The sequence below is a fragment of the Tamandua tetradactyla genome, chromosome 12, assembly GCF_023851605.1.
Source record: "Tamandua tetradactyla isolate mTamTet1 chromosome 12, mTamTet1.pri, whole genome shotgun sequence".
NCBI classification, from domain to species: domain Eukaryota; kingdom Metazoa; phylum Chordata; class Mammalia; order Pilosa; family Myrmecophagidae; genus Tamandua; species Tamandua tetradactyla.
Genome location: NC_135338.1, coordinates 73494771 through 73518179, shown reverse-complemented (window position 1 = coordinate 73518179; position 23409 = coordinate 73494771). Strand labels below are relative to the sequence as shown.

Below are 23409 nucleotides of genomic sequence, written 5' to 3'. Positions count from 1 at the left end.
AACCTCCAACATGATGTTGAATAATAGTGGTGATAATGGACATCCTTGTCTTGTTCCTGATCTTAGGGGGAAAGTTTTCAATTTTTCCCCATTGAGGATGATATTAGCTGTGGGTTTTTCATATATTCCCTCTATCATTTTAAGGAAGTTCCCTTGTATTCCTATCCTTTGAAGTGTTTTCAACAGGGAAGTATGTTGAATCTTGTCAAATGCCTTCTCTGCATCAATTGAGATGATCATGTGATTTTTCTGCTTTGATTTGTTGATATGGTGTATTACATTAATTGATTTTCTTATGTTGAACCATCCTTGCATACCTGGGATGAATCCTACTAGGTCATGATGTATAATTCTCTTAATGTGTTGCTGGATTCAATTTGCTAGAATTTTGTTGAGGATTTTTGCATCTATATTTATTAGAGAGATTGGTCTGTAGTTTTCTTTTTTTGTAATATCTTTGCCTGGTTTTGGTATGAGGGTGATGTTGGCTTCATAGAATGAATTAGGTAGCTTTCCCTCCACTTTGATTTTTTTGAAGAGTTTGAGGAGAGTTGGTACTAATTCTTTCTGGAATGTTTGGTAGAATTCACATGTGAAGCCGTCTGGTCCTGGACTTTTCTTTTTGGGAAGCTTTTGAATGACTGATTCAATTTCTTTACTTGTGATTGGTTTGTTGAGGTCATCTATTTCTTCTTGAGTCAAAGTTGGTTGTTCATGGCTTTCTAGGAACTTGTCCATTTCATCTACATTGTTGTATTTATTAGCATAAAGTTGTTCATAGTATCCTGTTATTACCTCCTTTATTTCTGTGAGGTCAGTGGCTATGTCTCCTCTTCCATTTCTGATCTTATTTATTTGCATCCTCTCTCTTCTTCTTTTTGTCAATCTTGCTAAGGGCCCATCAATCTTATTGATTTTCTCATAGAACCAACTTCTGGTCTTATTGATTTTCTCTATTGTTTTCATGTTCTCAATTTCATTTATTTCTGCTCTAATCTTTGTTATTTATTTCCTTTTGCTTGCTTTGGGGTTAGTTTGCTGTTCTTTCTCCAGTTCTTCCAAGTGGACAGTTAATTCCCAAATTTTTGCCCTTTCTTCTTTTCTGATATAGGCATTTAGGGCAATAAATTTCCCTCTTAGCACTGCCTTTGCTGCATGCCATAGGTTTTGATATGTTGTGTTTTCATTTTCATTCACCTCGAGATATTTACTAATTTCACTTGTAATTTCTTCCTTGACCCACTGGTTGTTTAAGAGTGTGTTGTTGAGCCTCCATGTATTTGTGAATTTTCTGGCACTCTACCTATTATTGATTTCCAACTTCATTCCTTTATGATCCAAGAAAGTGTTGTGTATGATTTCAATCTTTTTAAATTTGTTGAGACTTGCTTTGTGACCCAGCATATGGTCTATCTTTGAGAATGATCCATGAGCACTTGAGAAAAAGGTGTATCCTGCTGTTGTGGGATGTAATGTCCTATAAATGTCTGTTAAGTCTAGCTCATTTATTGTAATATTCAAATTCCCTGTTTCTTTATTGATCCTCTGTCTAGATGTTCTGTCCATTGATGAGAGTGGCGAATTGAAGTCTCCAACTATTATGGTAGATGTGTCTATTTCCCTTTTCAGTGATTGCAGTGTATTCCTCATGTATTTTGGGGCGTTCTGATTCGGTGCCTAAATATTTATGATTGTTATATCTTCTTGTTTAATTGTTCCTTTTATTAGTAGATAGTATCCTTCTTTGTCTCTTTTAACTGTTTTACATTTGAAGTCTAATTTGTTGGATATTAGTATAGCTACTCCTGCTCTTTTCTGGTTGTTATTTGCATGAAATATCTTTTCCCAACCTTTCACTTTCAACCTATGTTTATCTTTGGGTCTAAGATGTGTTTCCTGTAGACAGCATATAGAAGGATCCTGTTTTTTAATCCATTCTGCCAGTCTATGTCTTTTGATTGGGGAATTCAGTCCATTAACATTTAGAGTTATTACTGTTTGGGTAATACTTTCCTCTACCATTTTGCCTTTTGTATTATATATATCATATCTGATTTTCCTTCTTTCTACACTCTTCTCCATACCTCTCTCTTCTGTCTTTTTGTATCTGACTCTAGTGCTCCCTTTAGTATTTCTTGCAGAGCTGGTCTCTTGGTCACAAATTCTCTCAGTGACTTTTTGTCTGAAAATGTTTTAATTTCTCCCTCATTTTTGAAGGACAATTTTGCTGGATATAGAAGTCTTGGTTGGCAGTTTTTCTCTTTTAGTAATTTAAATATATCATCCCACTGTCTTCTAGCTTCCATGGTTTCTGCTGAGAAATCTACACATAGTCTTATTGGGTTTCCCTTTTATGTGATGGCTTGTTTTTCTCTTGCTGCTTTCAAGATCCTCTCTTTCTCTTTGACCTCTGACATTCTAACTAGTAAGTGTCTTGGAGAACGCCTATTTGGGTCTATTCTCTTTGGGGTGTGCTGCACTTCTTGGATCTGTAACTTTAGGTCTTTCATAAGAGTTGGGAAATTTTCAGTGATAATTTCTTCCATTAGTTTTTCTCCTCCTTTTCCCTTCTCTTCTCCTTCTGGGACACCCACAACATGTATATTTGTGTGCTTCATATTATCATTCAATTCCCTGAGCCCCTGCTCAAGTTTTTCCATTCTTTTCCCTATCATTTCTGTTTCTTTTTGGATTTCAGATGTTCCATCCTCCAGTTCACTAATTCTAACCTCTGTCTCTTTAAATCTACCGTGTTGCTTCCTATTGAAACGGAGCTCGAAGGATATTAAGGAATGATGAGAAAAAAAGAAAGGAAGAAAGAAAGAAAGACACAGACGGGCTCAGGGGGTCTGAAGCTTGAGTTTACTTCAGACAGACTTCAGACAACTTTATTCTCAACCAGATCCTAGTTATATACCACAGGATGTCAATAGATATGCAGGTATTTCCTGAGGGAGCAAGATTCTTATCTCACAGTGTTCTTCATACTTAACATAACTGTTTTGGGTAAACATTCTCTTCCTCCCAGACTGCTCTACATAACAATCTCCACAGTCTACCGCCACCATCCTGAGGCCAGCAGCTTGCAACAAATTCTGTAGGTCTTCCTTTAAACTCTTGGCTTCTACACTTTCATTGCAGGTTTCCATTGTTTTTTTCATCTCTTCTACTGTATCTTTCATTCCCATAAGTTCTGTGATTTGTTTTTTCAGACTTTCCATTTCTTCTTTTTGTTCATCCCATGCCTTCTTCATGTCCTCCCTCAATTTATTGATTTGGTTTTTGAAGAGGTTTTCCATTTCTGTTCGTATACTCAGAATTAGTTGTCTCAGCTCCTGTATCTCATTTGAGCTATTGGTTTGTTCCTTTGACTGGGCCATAGCTTCAATTTTCCTGGTGTGATTTGTTATTTTTTGCTGGCGTCTGGGCATTTAATCAGATTTCCCTGAGTGTGGGACTCAGCAGGTTGAAAGACTTTCCTGTGAAGTCTCTGGGCTCTGTTTTTCTTATCCTGCCCGGTATGTGGTGCTTGTCTGTCTGCGGGTCCCACCAGCAAAAGATGTTGTGGCTCCTTTAACTTTGGAAGACTCTTGCTGCTGGGTGTGTGGTGGAGACAGAGGAAAGGTTGTAGGTTGGTTTTAATGGCTTCAAATTGTGAAGTCCTGGGGCGGGCCGCGGTGGCTCAGTGGGCAAAGTGCTTGCCTGCCGTGCCGGAGGACCCCGGTTCGATTCCCGGCCCCAGCCCATGTAAAAACCAAACAAACAAACAAAATATAATAAAAACAAGAAAATGTTTAAAAATGTTTCCCTTTCTTCCTCCCTTCCTTCCTTCCATCCTTCCTTCCTTCTCTGTCTTTCCTTCCTTTCCTCCCTCTCTCTTTAAAAAAAAAAAAAAAAAAAAAAAATTGTGAAGTCCTGGGATCTGAATTCCTTGAGAGAGGGATTCCACCTGAGTTGTGTTTCACCCCTCCCGCGGGGAAGGTTCAGGTGGTAGAGAGCCCTGAAAGCAGCCTGTTTCTGCATTCGGGGCAATTGCAACCTGTGTAATCCCAGCGCTGAGCCCAGAGGCAACCAAGCCTCCATAGAAACAGCCGCAGAAGGCTCTGTTTCACCCCCTTTCCTCTTTTTCAGTTAGCCCAATCGGCGACTTCCGCCTTGATCAGTTTCACCTGAGCTGAGGGCCTATTTTTAGTAGTCAGAAGTTGTTCATTAATGCCACTATTGGTGTTAGGTTGGGCTCAGTCTCTACCACTGTTGGAGACTCTTTCCTTTCCCTCTGGGAAGTCACCTGTGGGGGAGGGGCACTGGCCGCCGTGGCTTGGGGAACTCTGTTCTGAGGCTCCCAGCCGGCCCGGGAAGCCACGCGTGTGGGAGGGGCTCCGGTTGCCGGCCGCCGCGGCTTGGGAAACCGCCAATCCAAGGCTCCCAGCTGGCCCGGGAAGCTGCGTGTGTGGGAGGGGCTCTGGTTGCCGGCCACCGCGGCTTGGGGAACCGCTGATCCAAGGCTCCCAGCCGGCCCAGGAAGCCATGTGTGGGAGGGCCATCGTGGCTTGGGGAACTGCCGATCAGAGGCTCCCAGTCGGCCCGGGAAGCCACGTGTGTGGAAGGGACTCCAGTCGCCGGCCACCGCAGCTTGGGAAACCACTGATCCGAGGCTCCCAGCTGTCCTGGGAAGCTGCGTGCGTGGGAGGGGCTCCAGTCTCCGGCCACCGTGGCTTGGGGAACCGCTGATTCTAGGCTCCCAGCCTGCCCAGGAAGCCACGTGTTAGGGAGGGGCTCCAGTTGCCGGCTGCTGCGGCTTGGGGAACCGCCAATCCGAGGCTCCCAGCTGGCCCGGGAAGCTGCGCATTGGGGAGGGGCGCCGGCCGCCGTGGCTTGGGGAACCACCAATCCAAAACTCCCAGCCGGCCCAGGAAGGAGGGAGGGAGGGGCTCCGGCCGCCAGCCGCCGCGGCCCAGGGAAGCACACACCTCTCGGGGACCTCACTGCAGCAGAGTCTCTTAGCCGGTCCAGCCGGTACACTGTGTATTTGGTCTCTGTCGTGGCTCCGGGAGCTGTTCTGTACTGTTTCTAGTTCTTTAGTAGTTGTTCTGGAGGAGGAACTAAGACGCGCGCACCTTACTAAGCCGCCATCTTCTTCGGAAGTTGGGACTTAGGATTCTTAACCAAGGCAGCTGCATAAGCCAGAACCAAAGCCAATTGACCTCATTTTCTCTGTTTTGTATTGTCTGAGGCACAGGCAACAACAAATTATTACCACTCTCCCTGTTAGGCTGTAAGGTGACTAGGCCTTTAATTCGTGTTCTCAGGGCCTGCATTGGGTCAGCCGTCAGGATTTCAACGGAGGCAGGTGGCAGAGCTCTTTTTGATGGCATAGATGGATGCTCTCTTGATGGATATTCAGGTTTCCATGCTATTTCGAACAGCACTGTAGTAGAGTCATTGATGACAGACGTGTGCCGCTTTGTAATTCTGATCTTATTTCTGTAGAAGAGCGTCTTTTGTTATGCAGACATTTTTATTTCTTATGAATGGAATCTGTCCATCTTCTCTTTAATGTTATTGGGATTCCCACATGGCTTCCTACCCAAAGACTATACAAATAATCTATACTTTCTTCTAATTCTTAAGTTTTCATTTTTTTACGTTTATATCTATATTTAGATCAAGAAAGGCAAAGAAGATGGTGTATAGTATAGTAGATATATAATTATTTTCTCCCATTTAGAGTCATTTTGCCAAAAGTATTTATTTAATAATCCAAGTTTTTATAACAATTTTGAATGTGGCTTTTAAAAAGCTTTTAAATTTCCATTTCTAGAGGCTATGGTTGATGAGATAGGTAGGTAGAGAGGTAGATAGATAAATAGATGCATAGAGATATAAATAAATATGGATAAAGATATATATCTATATCCATTTTATGTCTATATAGATATACAGATTATTGATTTTGGTCTTTTTATCTTGAATTCACAAACTGAATATCACTATTGTTTAACATTGGGATTAGTGCAATAATTAATGAAACTAAATTTTATAATTATTACTTCTTTGTAAGCAATGAACATCATGTTCAGGTAATTTCATTCAATTTTCCTAAAATTTTAATTAAAAATAGCTGCTGAGTGTCATCAGATGCTTCTTTCAACATTTATTAACATAATAAAGCAAATTTTCTCTTTTAATTTCCTGACAACAAAAATTATGCTGATAGGTTTCTTAACACTGAACGACCCCCACATTTTTTAAAGTAAATTTCAGGATTCAACTAGATTATACTTTATTTAGAGTTTGTATCTCCGTAAGTTAAATTTGTCTAGAGTTTCCCTTTTTGTATGCTATCTTCATCAGATTTGGCTAATGTTAACTTTATAAAACATGTTAGGAAGTTTACCATCTTTTTCTACAGTCTGAGATAGTTTGACATTGGACTTACCATTTTTTGAAGATTAAGTAGAACTCAGCTATAAAAACAATCTGGACTGACATTATTTTATATAGTTGACATTTTACTTTTTCTATTTTCTTAAGTCTGTTCAGGTATGTTACCTCTTTTTGAAATTAATTCATTCCTCTACCTTCACATTTGCCAAACATTTGCATATGATATATTTTTATAGCTTCTTCCTTTTCTAGGGTCCTGTTGCCTTTTTCAATATTAATGGTGTTGAGTTTTGTTAGTGTTTTCAGAGAACCAAATTGTTTTTTCAGCTATATTGAGGTATAATTGACGTACAATAAATTGCATAGCTAAAATAAAAAATTTGAGTTTTGACATATACATATATCTGTAAAACCAACACCATATCAAAACAAAATTGTAATTTTGACTTTTTTTAGTTATTCATTTTTTTAATTTCAAATTTTATAGTTAGTAGTTTACCCTATTTTTCTATGTGCATATTCTATTCTTTCTCTGGTTTCTCAAGTGGAAGTTTGCTCATTTGTTTTTAATCTTTATTTCTAAATAGCTGCATTATTTAAGATTATATCAAACTAGTGGGACATAGAAAAAGCTAAATAAAATGTATAGTGCCAGGATTCTATAAATCCTCATTCATTGTCCCAATTTTGTTTGCTGGGTCCTGATGCCACAAAAAAAGGGGTGTCTTAATTTCATCACTGAACTCACTAAACACCACCTTTATTCAGATATGATATAGACAGTCTACCTGTGAAGATTTTAGATTGCTGATAGCAGTGTGGCATAGCAGAATATACTCTAAACCTGGAGAGTCAAGACTCTAGGTCTGTCTTATGCTAGAAGTTTTCAAGCAGAGGTTGGACATTCTGGGGTAAAATGGAAAAAGTACTGGCTGTGGATTGAGCTCTGTCTCTGTCTCTCTCATCAGCTGAATAAATTCCTTAAGTTACTCAACTTCTCTGAGCCTGTTTTTCACCTGTAAGATGGTAAGGCCCACCACGTTGTCACCAGAGATCAAATGAAAGAGTGAATTAGAAAGAATTTGGAAAAGAGGAAAGAGGTGTACAAGTATGAGGTGGAAAAGTCATTGTCATCATATTAAACACACTCAGAGAGCATGCCACTTCAAATCCCATCCCACAGCCTAAGATCCATCCCCTGGAGCCCTGGCATTTCAGAACCTAAAGAGACCAGAGACACTAGATAAAAGGAAGAGACCAGGACTTAAGGAGTGAAAAGGAGCAGCCATGGGGGAGGCTCCGTCCATGGCAGAATTGTAACCATAAGCTCTCATGAGCTCTTGGCCACCCCAAATCATAAACCCGTCTCCTTTGCTTCCCAGCACCATGAGTACCGAGGAGGATGCGCAGTGGCTTCGGTGGGTGACGCACCAGTTTGAGAGCATTGCAGGAGAAGACCGGGAGATCAACCTGCAAGAATTCAAGGCAGCCCTGAAAGTAAAAGAGGCAAGTACCTCCCCAGGAGTAGTGGCTCTATATTTATATTTTATTGAAGAAGAACAATCTTGTTCTCAAAACACAGTGCCTTGCAAGGAGAGGAAAGAGAAACTCCCCAGAATTCCTCCCAGCTTGAGGACCCCACTTTTAACCAGGGCTGGGAAGATGTTTCTGTTTTGCTCCTGGTTTCCTCCCATCCTCTTTAATAGCAGTGGTCTCCTGGGGGCTCAAAACAACACATGAAGTTGGACATCAGTACCTAATTAGATATTAAGAAACACTGAGCTTGCATTTTCCACTATCCTCATGGACATAGCAGATGCTATAACTTAAATCTTGCTTTCTAGAAATAAAATTTCAATGGTTTGCATCCTTTAATGGACAAGATAAGTTCTGTGCGCATTGCCACACTATTCCCTGTCCTCTCTCAGAGTCTTTGGTCCTCTGCCTATCTCCATAACAGCCTGCAGACCCTGACACACAATGGTAGCCTCAGCTAAGAGATGGGAGGAGTGACCTTGCAAACGCCAACCTCTCCCTGAATTAGCCTCTGGGCTGGCTACAAGTGTGGCCTGTACCACTGACAGGGGCTAGCTGATGAGTAGGGTACCACTTGCTGGTACCAGGGACACTACTCAGAACTCTAAATGCCACACCTCTTTCCTTAGCAAACATAGGGAAGGGGAAAAAAGGCCATTCTGGCTAACAATACTCCTATAAAAACATGAGGCTATACATCTACTATATGAGAACAAAGGCAGAGAGGTTTATTATGTCTAGAACCTAAATTTTCTGTAACACATAACCTAAATCAACCCATCTAGTTAGCTCATTTACACAACCCAAACTCCTGAGTCCAGAGTGGGGAGAGGTTGGCATTTGCAAGGTCACTCCTCCCATCTCTTAGCTAATGCTGCCATTGTGTGTCAGGGTCTGCAGGTTGTTACAGAGAAGGGCAGAGGACCAGTGAATTTTGTATAGCTTAATGAAATACCAGGATACATTTCAGACTATGGTGGTCTGATAGTTAAAAGTATTGATAGAGTCCCTTGAGGGTCCAAAGGAGGAAAAAAAAAGAAAGAAAGAATATATAGAGAGAGAATTGCTAAACTTTCCCATCTGGGAAACCCCGGGTAACAATGGAATCATTGGTGACTCCCAAGAAAGTAGGGTGGGCCCTGGATTTTGAAGCTTGCCCTTATGAAATTTGTCTCTGTAGGAGAGAAGCTAAGACTACCTATTATGAGGCCTAAGAGTTGCTTTCAGAGAACCTCTTTTGTTGCTTAGATTGACCTCTCTTTCTAAGTCCAACTCTGCAAAGAAAATCATTACTCTCTCCCCTGCACGGGACATGACATTCAGGCGTGAGAATCTCCCTGTCAGTGTGGGATGTGACTCCTGGGGATGGGTCTGGCCCTGGCAGCATGGGATCAATGATGCTTTCCAAACCAAAAGAGGGGAAAGCAGGGTAATAAAATGGGGTATCAGTGGCCAAGAGAGATCAAACAGAGTCAAGAGGCTATTCCAGAGGCTACTCTAATGTAAGCTTCAGTTAGATAGGGCTAATTGCCATGATTTGCCAAACCCCAACCAACATCACTCCTGTTGACTCTTCAGAACACCTAGGGCTCAAATTGAGACTCCATAAAGGTTTCATGTAAAAAGTTTGCTTTCCTGGAACCTATAATTCCCAGAGGGTTCCTAGGTAAGATAAGTCCTGAAAGCCAGAGGGACAAGCCTCTCCAAGATTATCCATTAGTTACATCACTATTTCCTTTAGTGTCAACACCCTTCTCAACATGAAAAAGTTAGAATGGGCATTGCCCAAAGATCCCTTTAGATTGGGAGAAGGATCAAAGGAAAAGGAGGAGGCATAACAGACAAAACAGGATTTAACAAATGAGAATAACTGCTGAATCACTAAATTAATATTCTTTCTAGCCTCCAGTGTTTTGGAGCAGCTAGAAGGAAAAATCTGAGACAGTGGAATGATAGCACATGACAAACTCTGGGATCTGTTCTGTAACTACTTGTTGAAGTATGCTTTTAAATTATTGCATTTTTCTTTCTTTGCTTTGTATATATGCTATATTTTACAATAAAAAATGCTTAAAAAAAAATAAAGCTATAAAACATCTTAAGATAAAGGCCACTTAGGATGCTAGAGAGCGATAAAGGCATTACCCAAGGGAACCAAGGGAAGAGAAGTGGGGTTCACTGTCCACTGAGGACTTCTGCTCCAACCTCATACTTGCAACTCCTTATTAAAATAGTTTCATTACATCAGACACTAAAGGCCTACAAGCTCCTCCTCCTGCCTCAAGGGGAGCATCCCAGGGTTCCACGTATCCAGGATACAGATCCAGGCCTGTCTTGTTAATTTTTCTGGTTCCAGTGCCTAACACCAGGCCTGACAAAGAGGGACTGCATAGTACATGATTGTTGAATGAATGAATGAGTAAACGGACGCTTAAGAAAAAGCCTTAAGTATAGACTGTAGGTAGCCTAGGAGCAAATGAAGGAAAAGTGGCATATACTATATAAATCCTTCCCAGATTCACTTATCCCTTGGTGTGACCCTGTGATTACCCTGCAGGGGACCCACTGCCTGACCCTTCCCCCTGTTGAGTGAGGGGTCACCAGAGCCTCAGACTACAAGGCAGATGGGGTTGATGGCATGTAGGGGCAAAGAGCCTACATAAGTTACCAAGCCCAGGCGTACAAATCCATCTTTACTGAAGGGATCTGAGAATTTCTTTCTCTGGAGTCAGATTTACTCTGAACCCGGCCCAAGGGCATAGAAGCTGCCACAAAGTACAGCCTCGTGGGGCACGTCACTCTCTGTGTTCAGGCACCTGGATCCTGCCTGAATCCCAGCCCCCTCCCCAATCCCCACACACACACACACACACACACACACACACACACGTGGAGACTGCAAATGACATCAAAGCTGAGGCCCGGTGGCCACGTGTGTGAGCGTCTCTTGCCTCTCTCTGGCCAGTCCTTCTTCGCTGAGCGATTCTTTGCCCTGTTTGACTCCGATGGAAGCGGCACCATCGCCCTCCAGGAGCTGCGAGAGGCGCTGACCCTGCTCATCCACGGCAGCCCCATGGACAAGCTCAAATTCCTCTTCCAGGTGTATGATGTCGATGGTAGGGGCTCATCCTGGCTGTGGGCTGGCGGGGGAGGGAAGGGATTCAGCGAACAAAGGGAACAGGTCCACTCAGTGAAGTGCTACCCCAGCCCTGCGTGGTCAAGCAGTGATGCTGACAGTTCTCTCCCTCGGTGCCACTTCCCCCATCCACCCGTCCCCCCACTGCCCCCTACCCCCTCCTCCATGCCAAGGTTCTCTCCTTCTGGTCCCTGCTTACCTGCTGGGGAGGAGAAGTTGGGGAGGATGGTCCCTCCCTGGGGCTTCTGGCCCAGGAAACAAATGCCCTTAATTCAACTCACATTAGCCAGAATTTTCTTTCATTCTTTTCTATGTTATGAAAAAAGAAATTGCTTTGTTGCTTTTTCCTTACAATAATAATAATAATAATATAAGCTGTGAACATCTTAGGCCATGCATAATGACATAAAGAAGAAAGTGCAAATCCCCCAGAACATTTTGCTATACTACCTTCTAACATCACATACACACACGTCACACATGCATTTTTTAAGACAAAAATGGAGTTATGCTATACATTCTGCCTTTTTTCACTGAACAATATAAATATTTTTGCCATGTTAGAAAATATCAATACATAGCATCATTTTTAGTGGCTGGATCATATTTCACTATAGGTATGTGATCATATATGCCATGCGCCACAGCTAGTAAAGAGCACATTCTCTGAAGACAGGCTACCCAAGTTCAAACCTCAGCTCCACCACCTACAAACTGTGCAACCTTGGACAGATTTCTTAATTTTTTTGTCCCTCAATTTCTTTATCTATAAATGGGACTAGTAGTAATAATAACTACTCTAAGGTTGATATGAAGATTAAATGTGTTAACTCATAGAAAATGCTTAGAACAGTACCCAGGACCCTTTATATGTCAGCTACTAATACTATTTATCCAAACCCTGATTGTTAGAGAAATCCACTGTTTCCCATTTGGGGGCATTATTAAAAACACTGCAATGGATATCTTGGTTTGTACATCTTTGGTGATTTGATTACTTTCTTAGCATAAATTCCTAAAGAGGTTTATAATACATACATACTCAGCAGGAAAATACAAAATGAGTTTTAAATACTAAGGGAAGCAAAAATGAAATGAACACACATAGTCTGAGAGGCCAATAACAGCCAGTTTCCTGCTGGGGTTGCAGTCTTAGCACGATCCACTCTAACTTCAAGTGGTGGCCAATCTTCCCTGGCACTGAGGACCCACCCATCACCTACCCAGTTGCAGGCTGTCCTTTAGGGCCTTCCTCTGTGATGCAAACCCTTTCTCAGCCCACACATCTTGATTCCTTGAGGCAGAGCCAGACATTTTGGAGTGCCAGGAAGAGCTGGGGCTGCACCTCTTCTTTAGAGGGTGGCAGATCCAGGCCTATTCACACACGATTTCTCTTGGGAGGAGAAACATGTTCACTTTCCAGTGATGAGAGCAAAAAGACAGTAATCCAAGAGGTCCGGGGAAGGGGGAGAAAACTGAGAGGGGGCCAGGGGAAACCACTGAGGATAGCATAGCCTGCTTCACAGTTATATAACGAAAGTAAGTGACTCCATACAGGCTGGTCTGAAGCTGTTTGCTGCTTAGGGGTCTCTGAAGACCTGGGACCATCAAGGGAAGGCAGCTGGCGTGGAAAAGAAGCATAAAGGGATGCTGGATAAGGCCAAAGCAGACAGGGCCCTGGAGATCATGTTTGGAAGTCTAAATTGAACAATCAATAGGGAGCCATTGAAGATTATTGAGGGGTGTCAAAGGACTGGATCTGTATTCTGAAGTTCTCACTCTAGATCTAGCTACAGACCTACTCCCGGTCAAGGCCCTCTAGTCTGTGGGGTTTCTCTAGCTTTCATCTCCACCTGACTCAATGTAGTCAGATCTCATTCCTGGAACCCACTCCCTAAGTGGGTTGTCCCCACCACATGGCTGGTTGACCATGCCTGCTTCCTGGACATCTACCTTAGACTCTACCCCGGACTCCAGGGGATCCTTGTCACTGACTGCTTTCTGATCGCCAAGCTTTGCTCGCACCTAGGGTTCGTCATGGACCTCAGATTGAGAGGTTGGCCTGTGACACACGAGAGAAGCAGCACACACACCTCCTCCTAGCAGGACAAGTGAAAGGAGGCTTGTAGTTCAGTGGCAGGAACTAGAGGGCATTCCCTTCAATAGTTTTCGTTTTCTCTGAGAGCTGGGCAGGGGAGGATCAGAGATTGGTTGGACACAGAGGTGAGAAGTGGTCCTGTCAGTGAGTGTGAGACTGACCCACTAAAGAGACCTGAGAAAACTACCAGGCAAGTTGAAGGCCTTGTTGTGTCAAAAACTGATGGCTCTTTGGGGTACTTTTTTCAGCAAAGCTTGCTTAGCTGCCCTGGTATAGGAGGGGAGAAAAGTATTTGGTTTTATACAGCAATTGGATAATTTTAGGGTCAGTGGGCTAGAAGGACAGAGGAATAAGGAAAGAGAATGTAGGCTTTAGGGGGATTATAAAGGAGGATCACGGATTTGAAATTGGCCAAGGAGGGAACACAACCATTTGGAAGAAGGGGAATGAAAGGAACAGGGGAGGGATGGGCACTCTGGATGAGGCGGGAAACCTGTTGTCAAATGGAAGGACAGGAAGTGTGGCCAGAGTGTGGTACGACAGACTCTGAATTGTGAGACAGTCATCGACTTTGGCATGGGCCCAAAGACAATCACAAAACTAAAAAGAACTTTCATTTATATGCAATTACCTTCTTCCAGATACTGTGTTAAAGGCTTAACAATTATCTATAATTCTTGAACCAGTTCTGAAAGGGAGGAATTATTATCCCCATTTTATAGATGAGTAAGTGAAGTTCAGTACCTTAAGGGTCTTAGCCCAATGTCACACAGTTATAAAGGGCAGAGGCAGGGATGCTATATCCAAAGCAGGCCAAGAAATCACTAATCCTGGGTCCTGCTGTTCATGAAGAGTTAAAACATATACAGGGAAAAAAAACTACCCCAAATCTCGAATCTTTTGGTAGTTTTGGTTTCTTTTCCCATCACACTTAACCATCCATGCTAACATAGGCAACATGGCTGGGATCAGTGCCCAGGTGTGGCTCTTCTTGGGACAACTTCCATAAGCAAACAGTCCGGTATAAGTTAGGGGACAACAGGGAAATCTTCCTCACCATCACCCCATATACAATTTGCTCCAAATAATTCAGGCTCTGAGAACACAGCTCCCTATAAATTAAGAAAGCAAGTTTATTCTCTAGGCAGATGGTCTTGGAGGTTGGGTGTACTTAAAGAGGAGGCTGCAGATTCCGGAGAAAGATATCCACTGAAGTCAAAGATTCTTGATGCTTGGGAGGTGTTTAACTCTGATGACCTAGGCGGTAGTAGGGAGCCACGGAAGGTTTTTGAGCTGGGGTGGGGATGACATTTTCCCCTTTGGTTGCTCCTTCTATATCCCAAAAGGGAGTTAACCGGCAGAAAGCTGAAGGTGAATGAACAGGAAAAATCCTTCATCCCATTTCACCGGATGCAAAGTGCGCACAGGGCAGGTACAGAGTGGGGTGCTGGGGCAAGCCCCCATCCCACCCAGCTCCATCCACCTCCCGGGCAGGCAATGGCTCGATCGACGCCGACGAGCTGCGCACGGTACTGCAGTCTTGCCTGCGCGAAAGCGCCATCTCGCTGCCGGAAGAAAAGCTCGACCAGCTGACGCTGGCGCTCTTCGAGTCCGCAGACAAGGACGGCAGCGGCACCATCACCTTCGACGAGCTACGCGACGAGCTAGAGAGCTTCCCTGGTGTCATGGAGAACCTGACCATCAGGTACGGCCGAGTTTCGGGCACAGTCACTTGCCTGGCTGCCAAGGACTCCTCCTCACCGGTGTCGTGGTGACAACTCCAGGTCTGAAGGACGACCGAACCGCCCGCCGGGTCCCTTCTAGCCACCTGTCGCCCCTGCCCATCTCCGTCCATTCCAGTCTGCCCGACCCTGGCCCAGACTCTCCCAGTACAGCCCTATCACCGCGCAGCTTTGCACATCCTCATGCTCGCCCCATCCCACCCCGCCCCACCCACCCACGCATAGCCACGCACAGCCACGCGCAACCCAGCTCAATTCAGCCCAATCCCACCCCTTTCTTATTAGGGCCAAAGGTCCAGCTTTTGTCCTGCCTCCATTTTCTGTAGAATTAATGCGGTTTTAAGCACCTACATAATAAACCAGTGCATTTATGCAACACCTATTTTACAAAAAGAAATTGAACTGGGAGGCGAAGTAACTTGCCTAGGACTACACAAATAATTATCAAAGTTATTTATTCAACAAAGATTGGTTGAGCAGCTACTCTGTGCCAAGCACTGTTCTAAATGGCAGCGATATGGCAATGAATGAAGTCTTTATTCCGGGGGCCTGCATTACAGGCAAAGAGGCATAATTTATACCAATAAACAAATATATCGTAGACAAATACAAAATTGATAATTACTATGAAGAAAACAAGGAGAGCAACCGGAGACCCATGTATGTCTAACTCCAATGTCTGAATAATGTCAGGGTTGTAGTCTGTTCTTTTTATGTGGTAATTTCCTTGTGGATTATTTACCACAACACGCCTCAGATCCTTTGATCCTTTCCGATTGCACCTTTTTATTAGAAAGTAAGGAGAGAATTAAAAATAGCCATGACTGAGGTGTCAGACAAACCGGAGTCAATCCCAGCTCTACCCTTTACTAGCTGTGTGATGTGAGCAAGTTACTTGACCTCTCTGTTTCCTGGAGTAAAAGGAAGCCTGCTGCTTGCAATACGGCTCCAAAGACTTGACTGGGTACAGCAGGAGAAGGGACTCTTGATTCGGGTTCGGGTGGTCCCCACGCCCAGCACGGATTCCCCCCTTCCCCAACCCGCCCCCAGCCCGGTCCCTCTGAGCGGAGCCCTCTTCTTTCGCAGCGCCGCCCACTGGCTGACACCGCCCGCCGCCCGGCCTCGCCCGCGCCGCCCGCGCCGGCTGACCGCAGCTTACTGGCACAACCACCGCAGCCAGCTGCTCTGCCTGGCCGCCTACGCGGGCCTCCATTTGCTGCTCTTCGCGCTGGCGGCGAATGCGCACCGGGCCCTGGGCGCCAGCGTCATGGTGGCCAAGGGTTGCGGCCAGTGCCTCAACTTCGACTGCAGCTTCATAGCGGTAGGGCCCCGCGGTAATGATACGGGGGAAGGGAGGGGATGTGTGTGGGCTCCTGATAGACCAAGGGAGCCACACGTGGACGTCTAGAATGCCAGAGCAGGATGGCAACCTCAGAAATCAGCCGAGTGGGACACTTAAAGGCGGAGGCGGAGGCCCCCAGTCACAAACCTGTAAAATATGAGAACATAGCTGGCATTTATAGAGCACACTTATGGTGCCAGATAGGGGGCTCAGCATTTTCTATTTGATCCTCACAGTAAGCTAGGGCAGGCTGAAACCAGAAAGGGTGCACTTCCAGAAGCCTTGAATGCCAGGCTAAGGAGCTGGAATGTGATCCTCTGGGCCAGTGAGTGAGTAGTCTCCAAGCTTTTCTGATCACACTATCCTATAATTTAAACAAAAACAACAGCAATAAATAACCACCCTCCCAATATCCCAATACGTTCATTTGTCTGTAGATACCCTATTATCATTAGCTAAAGACTTATGACATAACTATAAGGTGAGAATCATCATTAAGGATGAAGGATGCTCTTCTCTAGTTCAGATACTCCTCTTGATAATGTCAGCTTCTTGTCAGAGCAGGTTGTATTTTAACCTCATAACTGGCTGACAAAGAGTTCACATCAGAAGTAAAAGACATGTCACCCATTTCCTTGATCACTTGCTTTTGCACTAATACCATCTTCGATTTGCAGTTCCTCTGGAGGGAATCTTTTGAAGCTACTTATCCTTTTATTGTGACAGGTAGTTTGCTTAGTTTAGTTAAAGCTAGACAACGTCATCTGCAAGCCTACATATCTGGGCACATGTAAATATCTTGACAGCAAATTAGCCAGTGAGGGCACCCCTATCAGCCACTCTGTGTATTAGAAAGCCCAGTCTTCCCTGGGACAGTTCAGGAACCACATAAGACACCTGCCCATCTGACATATGGACTAAATGAGGGCACTATGTCAATACAGCTATAAGATATATGAGCATGGCTTTCTTGTGTGTGTAAATGGCAACAATGCAAGCAGATATTTTGTAAAATTTCCTCTACTCGCCCTTATCGATTCTGATGGTCCCACTTTGGAGACCCCGGAGCCAGCAAATCTTGGGGGTAGTAGGACATGGTGATGGGGCAGCCCCGGAGGGTGCAGGGAAAGAGGACAGGGTGAGTAGGGCTGTCTGCCACTTTGCCCGGCCAGGTGCTGATGCTCAGGCGCTGCCTCACCTGGCTGCGGGCCACTTGGGTGGCTCAGGTCCTGCCACTGGACCAGAACATCCAGTTCCACCAGCTCATGGGCTACGTGGTGGTCGGACTGTCCCTCGTGCATACTGTGGCCCATGTGGTGAACTTTGGTGAGTGGCTGGGGCTGGGAGGGCTCCTGAGCTTTCCAGTAGCCCAGGACACAGGCCACAGCTCCTGTGGGTCCTGCCTGCCCAATGGGCAGAGAAGGGTGCCCGGAGGATGCTGGCATTCTGGCCAGAAGTGCCTGCCCGTGCTGGTGCCTGATGGAGAGGGATGGGGCATTCTAGGGAGGAGGCAGAGTGAGAAGAACTTGGCTTGTGCTTGTCTCCAGCTCTCCAGGCTCAGTCCGAAGCCAGCCCTTTCCGGTTCTGGGAACTGCTGCTCACCACGAGGCCCGGTATCGGCTGGGTCTACGGCTTGGCCTCCCCGACAGGCCTGGCTCTGCTGCTGCTGCTTCTCCTCATGTTTGCCTGTTCCAGCTCCTGTGTCCGCAGGAGCGGCCACTTTGAGGTGCCCCAGCTCTGGCCCCCTGGTCTCTCCCCAGCCTGAGCTACCACAGTCAGTTTTTGCTGCCTTCCCTCCTGCTTACTCCAGTAAGGGCCCAGGCCTATCTGAGTGGTATTTACATGCGATCTGGGTTCCGCCATTTAATGTCCAGTTCAAATGACTTTTCACCTGCTGATCCCCTTGCCCCAGTTCGATGAAGCAGGGCCCAGGATAGTACAAGGAGAGGAAGGACCCCAGGCTCAGCAAGTGCAAATCCCCACCCCACAACTTACTAGTCGTTCAACCTTTCTGAGCCTCAGTTTCCTCACCTGTAGCAGGGGAGTGTAATTCTCTACCTTTTGAGATTATTTTAGGAGGCAATATATGGTCAACCATTAACTACATACCTGGACATAGGTGCTCAGATAATGTTAGTTCCACCTTCTCACTCTCTCTAGCCTCCATGGTTCACAGAGGCACAAGCCACAGGTGGTCATAGAGGACTTGTTTGGAGAACCTGACTATCTCCTGGACCGCCCCAGCCACACTGGAAATAAGACATTTACAGAGCACCTCCCCTGGGTCAGCAGCAATCCTCTGAAGCAGGAATCAGTATCCTCATCTGACCCATGAGGAATCTGATGCTCAGAAGTTAACTGCTTGTCCACATTCCCATAGATAGTCAGTAGAGGTACAGGTATTAAAACTCAGTCTTCGAATCAAGTCTCCTTCTCTCTCTTCCCACTCCTAGGAAGCCATTGTTGTCTTCCCTTTTTTGCCCCCTGAGAAAGACTCAGTGGGGTAGGGACATTGATACGCCCTCTTCACTGGGCACATGATCCCTTTGGGGGTGCCCCCACCTGCCCAGAACATCCCCAGGCAGACATTTCGGATGTTTGCCCCTAGCATCGTGAATCTTGCTTACAGATTCCCCTGGCCTAGCGTCCAGAACAAAGGCACAGTGAAGGGTTCCTAATCCCAACCTCATCCCCAGGAGAGGGTGGGTTTGGCCAAGGTTTGCATGCCATCCTGGCTTTGGAGAAGGCTTTGGGTCCTTGTTCTGTTCTGCCCAGGCCCTTGAGCTCTGGCTGTTTACTGCTCCCCTACAGGTGTTCTACTGGACCCACCTGTCCTACCTTCCTTTGTGGTTCCTGCTCATCATGCACGGGCCCAACTTCTGGAAGTGGCTGCTGGTCCCCGGCATCTTGTTCTTCCTGGAGAAGGCCATTGGGCTGGTGGTGTCCCGCATGGCAGCCCAGTGCATCTCAGAAGTCAATCTCCTCCCCTCCAAGGTGCAAGGTGGTGGTGGAGCAGTTGGGTACCCTGTTAGACCCTGAAAGAAATAGAGAATAGTGAAGCTGCCACTTCAGCCCTGTGGAGGAGACAAGCAAAGTGCCAGAGCCGGTCCAGCCCCCCAGGAGTGACATCTTAGGAAGAGAAATGGCAGGGCAGGCAGGACACTGTTGAAGACGAGGTCTAGGAAGGACTGTCTCCATTCAGCAAGCACATTAAGTGCCTAAGAGGTGCTAGGCCCTGTGTTAGCTGCCACAGACACAGAACAGGCTCAGAGGCTTTACTGCTCTCCATGAACCCACAGCTCGTAGGAAATTCGACCCTCTCATTACAGTGCAGGCTTGTGCAGGTGAGAGAAGCAGAACGTCAAAAGTTATTACACCCTTGTATTTGGAAAGTCTGAGAAGCCTTCAGAATGAGGGAGGAGACACCACCAGGGTTTTGAAAGATGAATAAGGAGCTTGTTGGATAAACCAAACAGGGATGGGTATTCGTGGGGGAAGGAATAGCATGGGCAAAGGCACAGAGATATAAAACGGTAGGCTGTACTAGGGGGACTACAGGTTAATTTGGCACAAGCTGGAGAGGTGGCTGGGGGCTAAGCATGAAAACCCTTGTAAGCCATGCTGAGAGTCCTGCCCTGCAGTCATGGGAAGCACCGAGGGTGGTGGGATTAAGCTGGGATGAACATGACCCATTTATAGCCTAGTTCAACTCCTTTAGTTACTCTCTGGAAGATGACCTGGCAAGGGCCAGTTACAAATGCAAAGATGAGAACAGCACATGAGGGCCTAAGCAGAGGTAGTGGCCCTGGGTGAACAAGGGATTCCTAGCAGAGAAAAACTCAAGAGGGATGGGCTTCATTTTTGGATGAGAGAGAAGGAGAGGTCTAGGATATATCCTAGGTGTCTGAGTGACCAGTGCCATCTACGTGAAAAGAGGAGACAGTCTGGGGTGGGCTCAGCTCTGGACGACTTGAGTTTGAGGGCATGGGAGGCTGAACACTAGGCTCTGGTTTATGCCTGGGCTCTGGCATCCTAGCTGGCAGCCTTGGGCAACTCCTCTAACCTCTCTGAACCTCTACTGCTCATCTGTAAAATGAATAAGGAATGACATTGATCTCAGAGTTGCAGTGAAGACTAGAGATAGAACTTAAAGTGTCCACACAGTTCTGGCACGTAGTAAGTGCTCAGTAAACTGAAGCTATAGTGCAGGAGGATGCTGTTATCTGCAGGGAAATGCCTTTTAGGTGATTGGGATGCCAGCCAAGTGCTGGCTGTGCAGAAGCCCTGTAGAGTCCTACAGGGGTTTCAAGAGAGGAACCAGAGCAGTTCAGCAGGCTTCACAGAGGAAGGGTCCACTAAAAAGCAGTGTTTATGTCCTAAGAAGTGGAATGAAAACCAAAGCCCCACTTCAAACACAGCCTGGTGCTCCCCTCTCTGCCTTCCACCCCTTTTCCCCAGCAGGACCCTACCCTCCAGTTGGTCGAGGTACCCCCAGACCCAAGAGCGGTTGACGTAACAAGAAACAGTATTTCCCAAGAACTACATCTGATTCACTGGGTACCCGTCCCGCTGGTCAGGTTGGGTGAGACCCACTCAAAAGCACAGAAGGGTCTCACAGCTTGGGGCCCACCTAGTATATGGTAGAGGATGGCTGAGTCTCTGCTCTCTTACCTGGGGGCCACTGGCAACTTTGGACCTGCAGGAAGCACCCTGATCTCTTTCCTTTCTCCCCAGGTCACTCACCTCCTCATCAAGCGGCCCCCGCTTTTCCACTATAGACCAGGTGACTACGTATACCTGAACATCCCCACCATCGCTCGCTACGAGTGGCACCCCTTCACCATCAGCAGTGCCCCAGAGCAGAAAGGTATGGTCTACTCATCCAGTCGTTCAACAAATACTGAGTTCCTACTATGTGCCAGTTACAAGCTGGGAACCAGGGACTCAGTGGGGTTCAAAGCAAGGGATGCAAATTCTGCCTCTGAAACAGGGAGGGAGACATGCAGATGCAAATTGAATGGGGTGATGAGGGCTATACAAGTTGTGGTGGAAGCTTATAGGAAAGATAAAGGAAGAAGCCTTCATTGGTGGGATAAAAGAAGAAAGTTTCATTTGGACGTGGTGACATTTCATCTGAACTTTGAAAGGTTATCAGTAGGCACTTACTAAATAGTAGAGGAGATAAACAAGGAGACGGAGGGAAAAGCATAAACAAAAGCATGAAAACCTGGAACTGTGGAACAGCCTGATGTAAGTAGAGCGAAGAGGGGTGGGGTGAGGAGGAAGGAAGGGAGGGAAAAGAAAGAGAGAGAAAGAGAGAATCACAGCGAAGGGTGAAAGGCGGACAAAATGGCTGTCAAAACTGATTGGAACTCGGGTGAATGTGAGGTAGACTTTGAATGCAGAGTTGGAGTCCGGACAGATGGTACAGGCAATTGGAACCATAGATGGTTCTTAAGAAGAGTAAAAGCCAGTTCAGAGGACCATAGATCAGGGAATTGTCAAGAATGCTGAGATTGGAAGGCAATCTTCCCCATTCCCATCCATGCAGAAGCCCTGTAGAATCCCCAAAACAGCAGAATCCCTCACATCCATCTGCCCCATCTTGGAACCATTCCCACTTCTCTCCTCGTCCCCAGCACCCATAGAACTGCTCAGCTGACTCTTTGCCTGCTGTATTCTGACTCTCACCTGTGTGTGTGACTTCTTTCCAGTCCTGGGCTGATGTTGGAGATGGGACTTGGACCTCTGCCCTTCTGGCCAGATCAGAGAGCGGAGTTCTCACCCCAAGTGGTGCCTCCAGCCTGGTCAGAGGGGCTCACTCAGGCGCTTCTGACAGGCCTCGCATGACCTGTTACAACAAGAGCCTCACTCAGCTTCATGGTCCCTGGGTGCCAGTGGCTTCTCAGGCTCCCCCACATTCAAAGCTTTAGCTCCACACAGAATGCTTCCCAGCCCTGGCCAGCCAGGACCCTGACCCAGCTCCCTCAGTTTAGGGTGCAAACCTGAGTCCAGGGCTCCTCATGTAAGGCTACACACCACATGCCCTTGAGTCACCTGGGTCACTGTAGAGGTTGTTTCTGGGTCCCCATTCCAGACGCAATGAATGAGTCTCCGGGGCTGGACTGGGCACTTGCCTTTTAACAAACCTCTGCAGGTGATTCTGAAACAAAATGAAGTCCCTGGTTTACAACTCTAGGTCTCCTAAGGCTGGATTACAGAGTGAGCTTTTATTCACTTTACCCTCCTTAGCCTCTCCCTTTTCCACCCCCGACCCCTTTTTTCCCATCATTAGCACAGCTGTAGGTAACCCAGCTGTACATAAACATGACCACTGAACTGAGCCCCCTGGAGCCTGACCTGCAAGCCACTGTGGTGTGGATGTGCAGTGGGACAGAGGGTGTGGGGAGGGTGGGAGAGAGTGAGTTATTTTCTTCCTATTTTTTCTTTTCTTTCTTCTTCTTCTGTACTGTAAAGAATGTATGTGCTCTTGGAAAAGTCAGACAATATAGAAACAAGTATAGAAGAAAAGAAAATCCCCCCAAATCATTCCAGCCACAGAAAACCATTATTAATTTTTTTATGAACAGCCTTACAGATCTTTATATATATATATATATACCTGTGTGGTTAATCAGATGGGGAGATAGTTTTGCATGCAATGCGATCATACTGTGCACACTCTTTTGCAACCCACTTGTTTTTCAGAGAACAGTATGTCTTTGCATGTTGGTGAATGTGGAACTAGGTTATCCTTTTCGTGGCTGCATGGTATTCCAGCCTATGTATACTAATATGATTGTAAGGACTATGTTTATTATGTAAATGTGTCAAGTATTTAGCCAATTCCCAATTCAGGGCCTCAACTTGGAATCTGCCTGTCTCTTTGCTTCTTGGGTCTTGAGTCTCCTGCAGTGAACTGAGTGGATCCCTGTGGGGATGGGTAAACATCCACTTTTGTTTAGGAGGTTGGCTTATTGGAAGTCAGGAGTGGGACTGATGTGAGCAACTGAATGGAGTGAATGCATCGGACATTTAGGGAGGCCTCCTAGCATGCACCATAGTGGGAGTCCCTAGGGGCACGTTTATGTAGACAAGGCAGAGCCCAGTGCTCCCAGGGAAACCTCAGGGGGGCAGATCGGAGCAGGACACAGGGGACCTGAGCTCT

The 23409-nt window shown here is 45.9% G+C and overlaps 1 protein-coding gene across 1 annotated transcript in view; it reads left to right on the top strand.

Moving 5' to 3' along the window:
* The window catches only part of NOX5 (NADPH oxidase 5), a 52093-nt gene that overhangs the window by 8757 nt on the left and 19927 nt on the right, over positions 1-23409 (top strand). Inside the window, exons 2-9 of the mRNA XM_077123948.1 lie at positions 7770-7893; positions 10889-11039; positions 14652-14862; positions 15986-16220; positions 17414-17567; positions 17789-17967; positions 19053-19235; positions 20976-21108. Of these exons, the coding sequence (XP_076980063.1) occupies positions 7774-7893; positions 10889-11039; positions 14652-14862; positions 15986-16220; positions 17414-17567; positions 17789-17967; positions 19053-19235; positions 20976-21108 (1366 nt within the window). The 5' untranslated portion in view covers positions 7770-7773. The remainder of the gene's footprint in view (positions 1-7769; positions 7894-10888; positions 11040-14651; positions 14863-15985; positions 16221-17413; positions 17568-17788; positions 17968-19052; positions 19236-20975; positions 21109-23409) is intronic.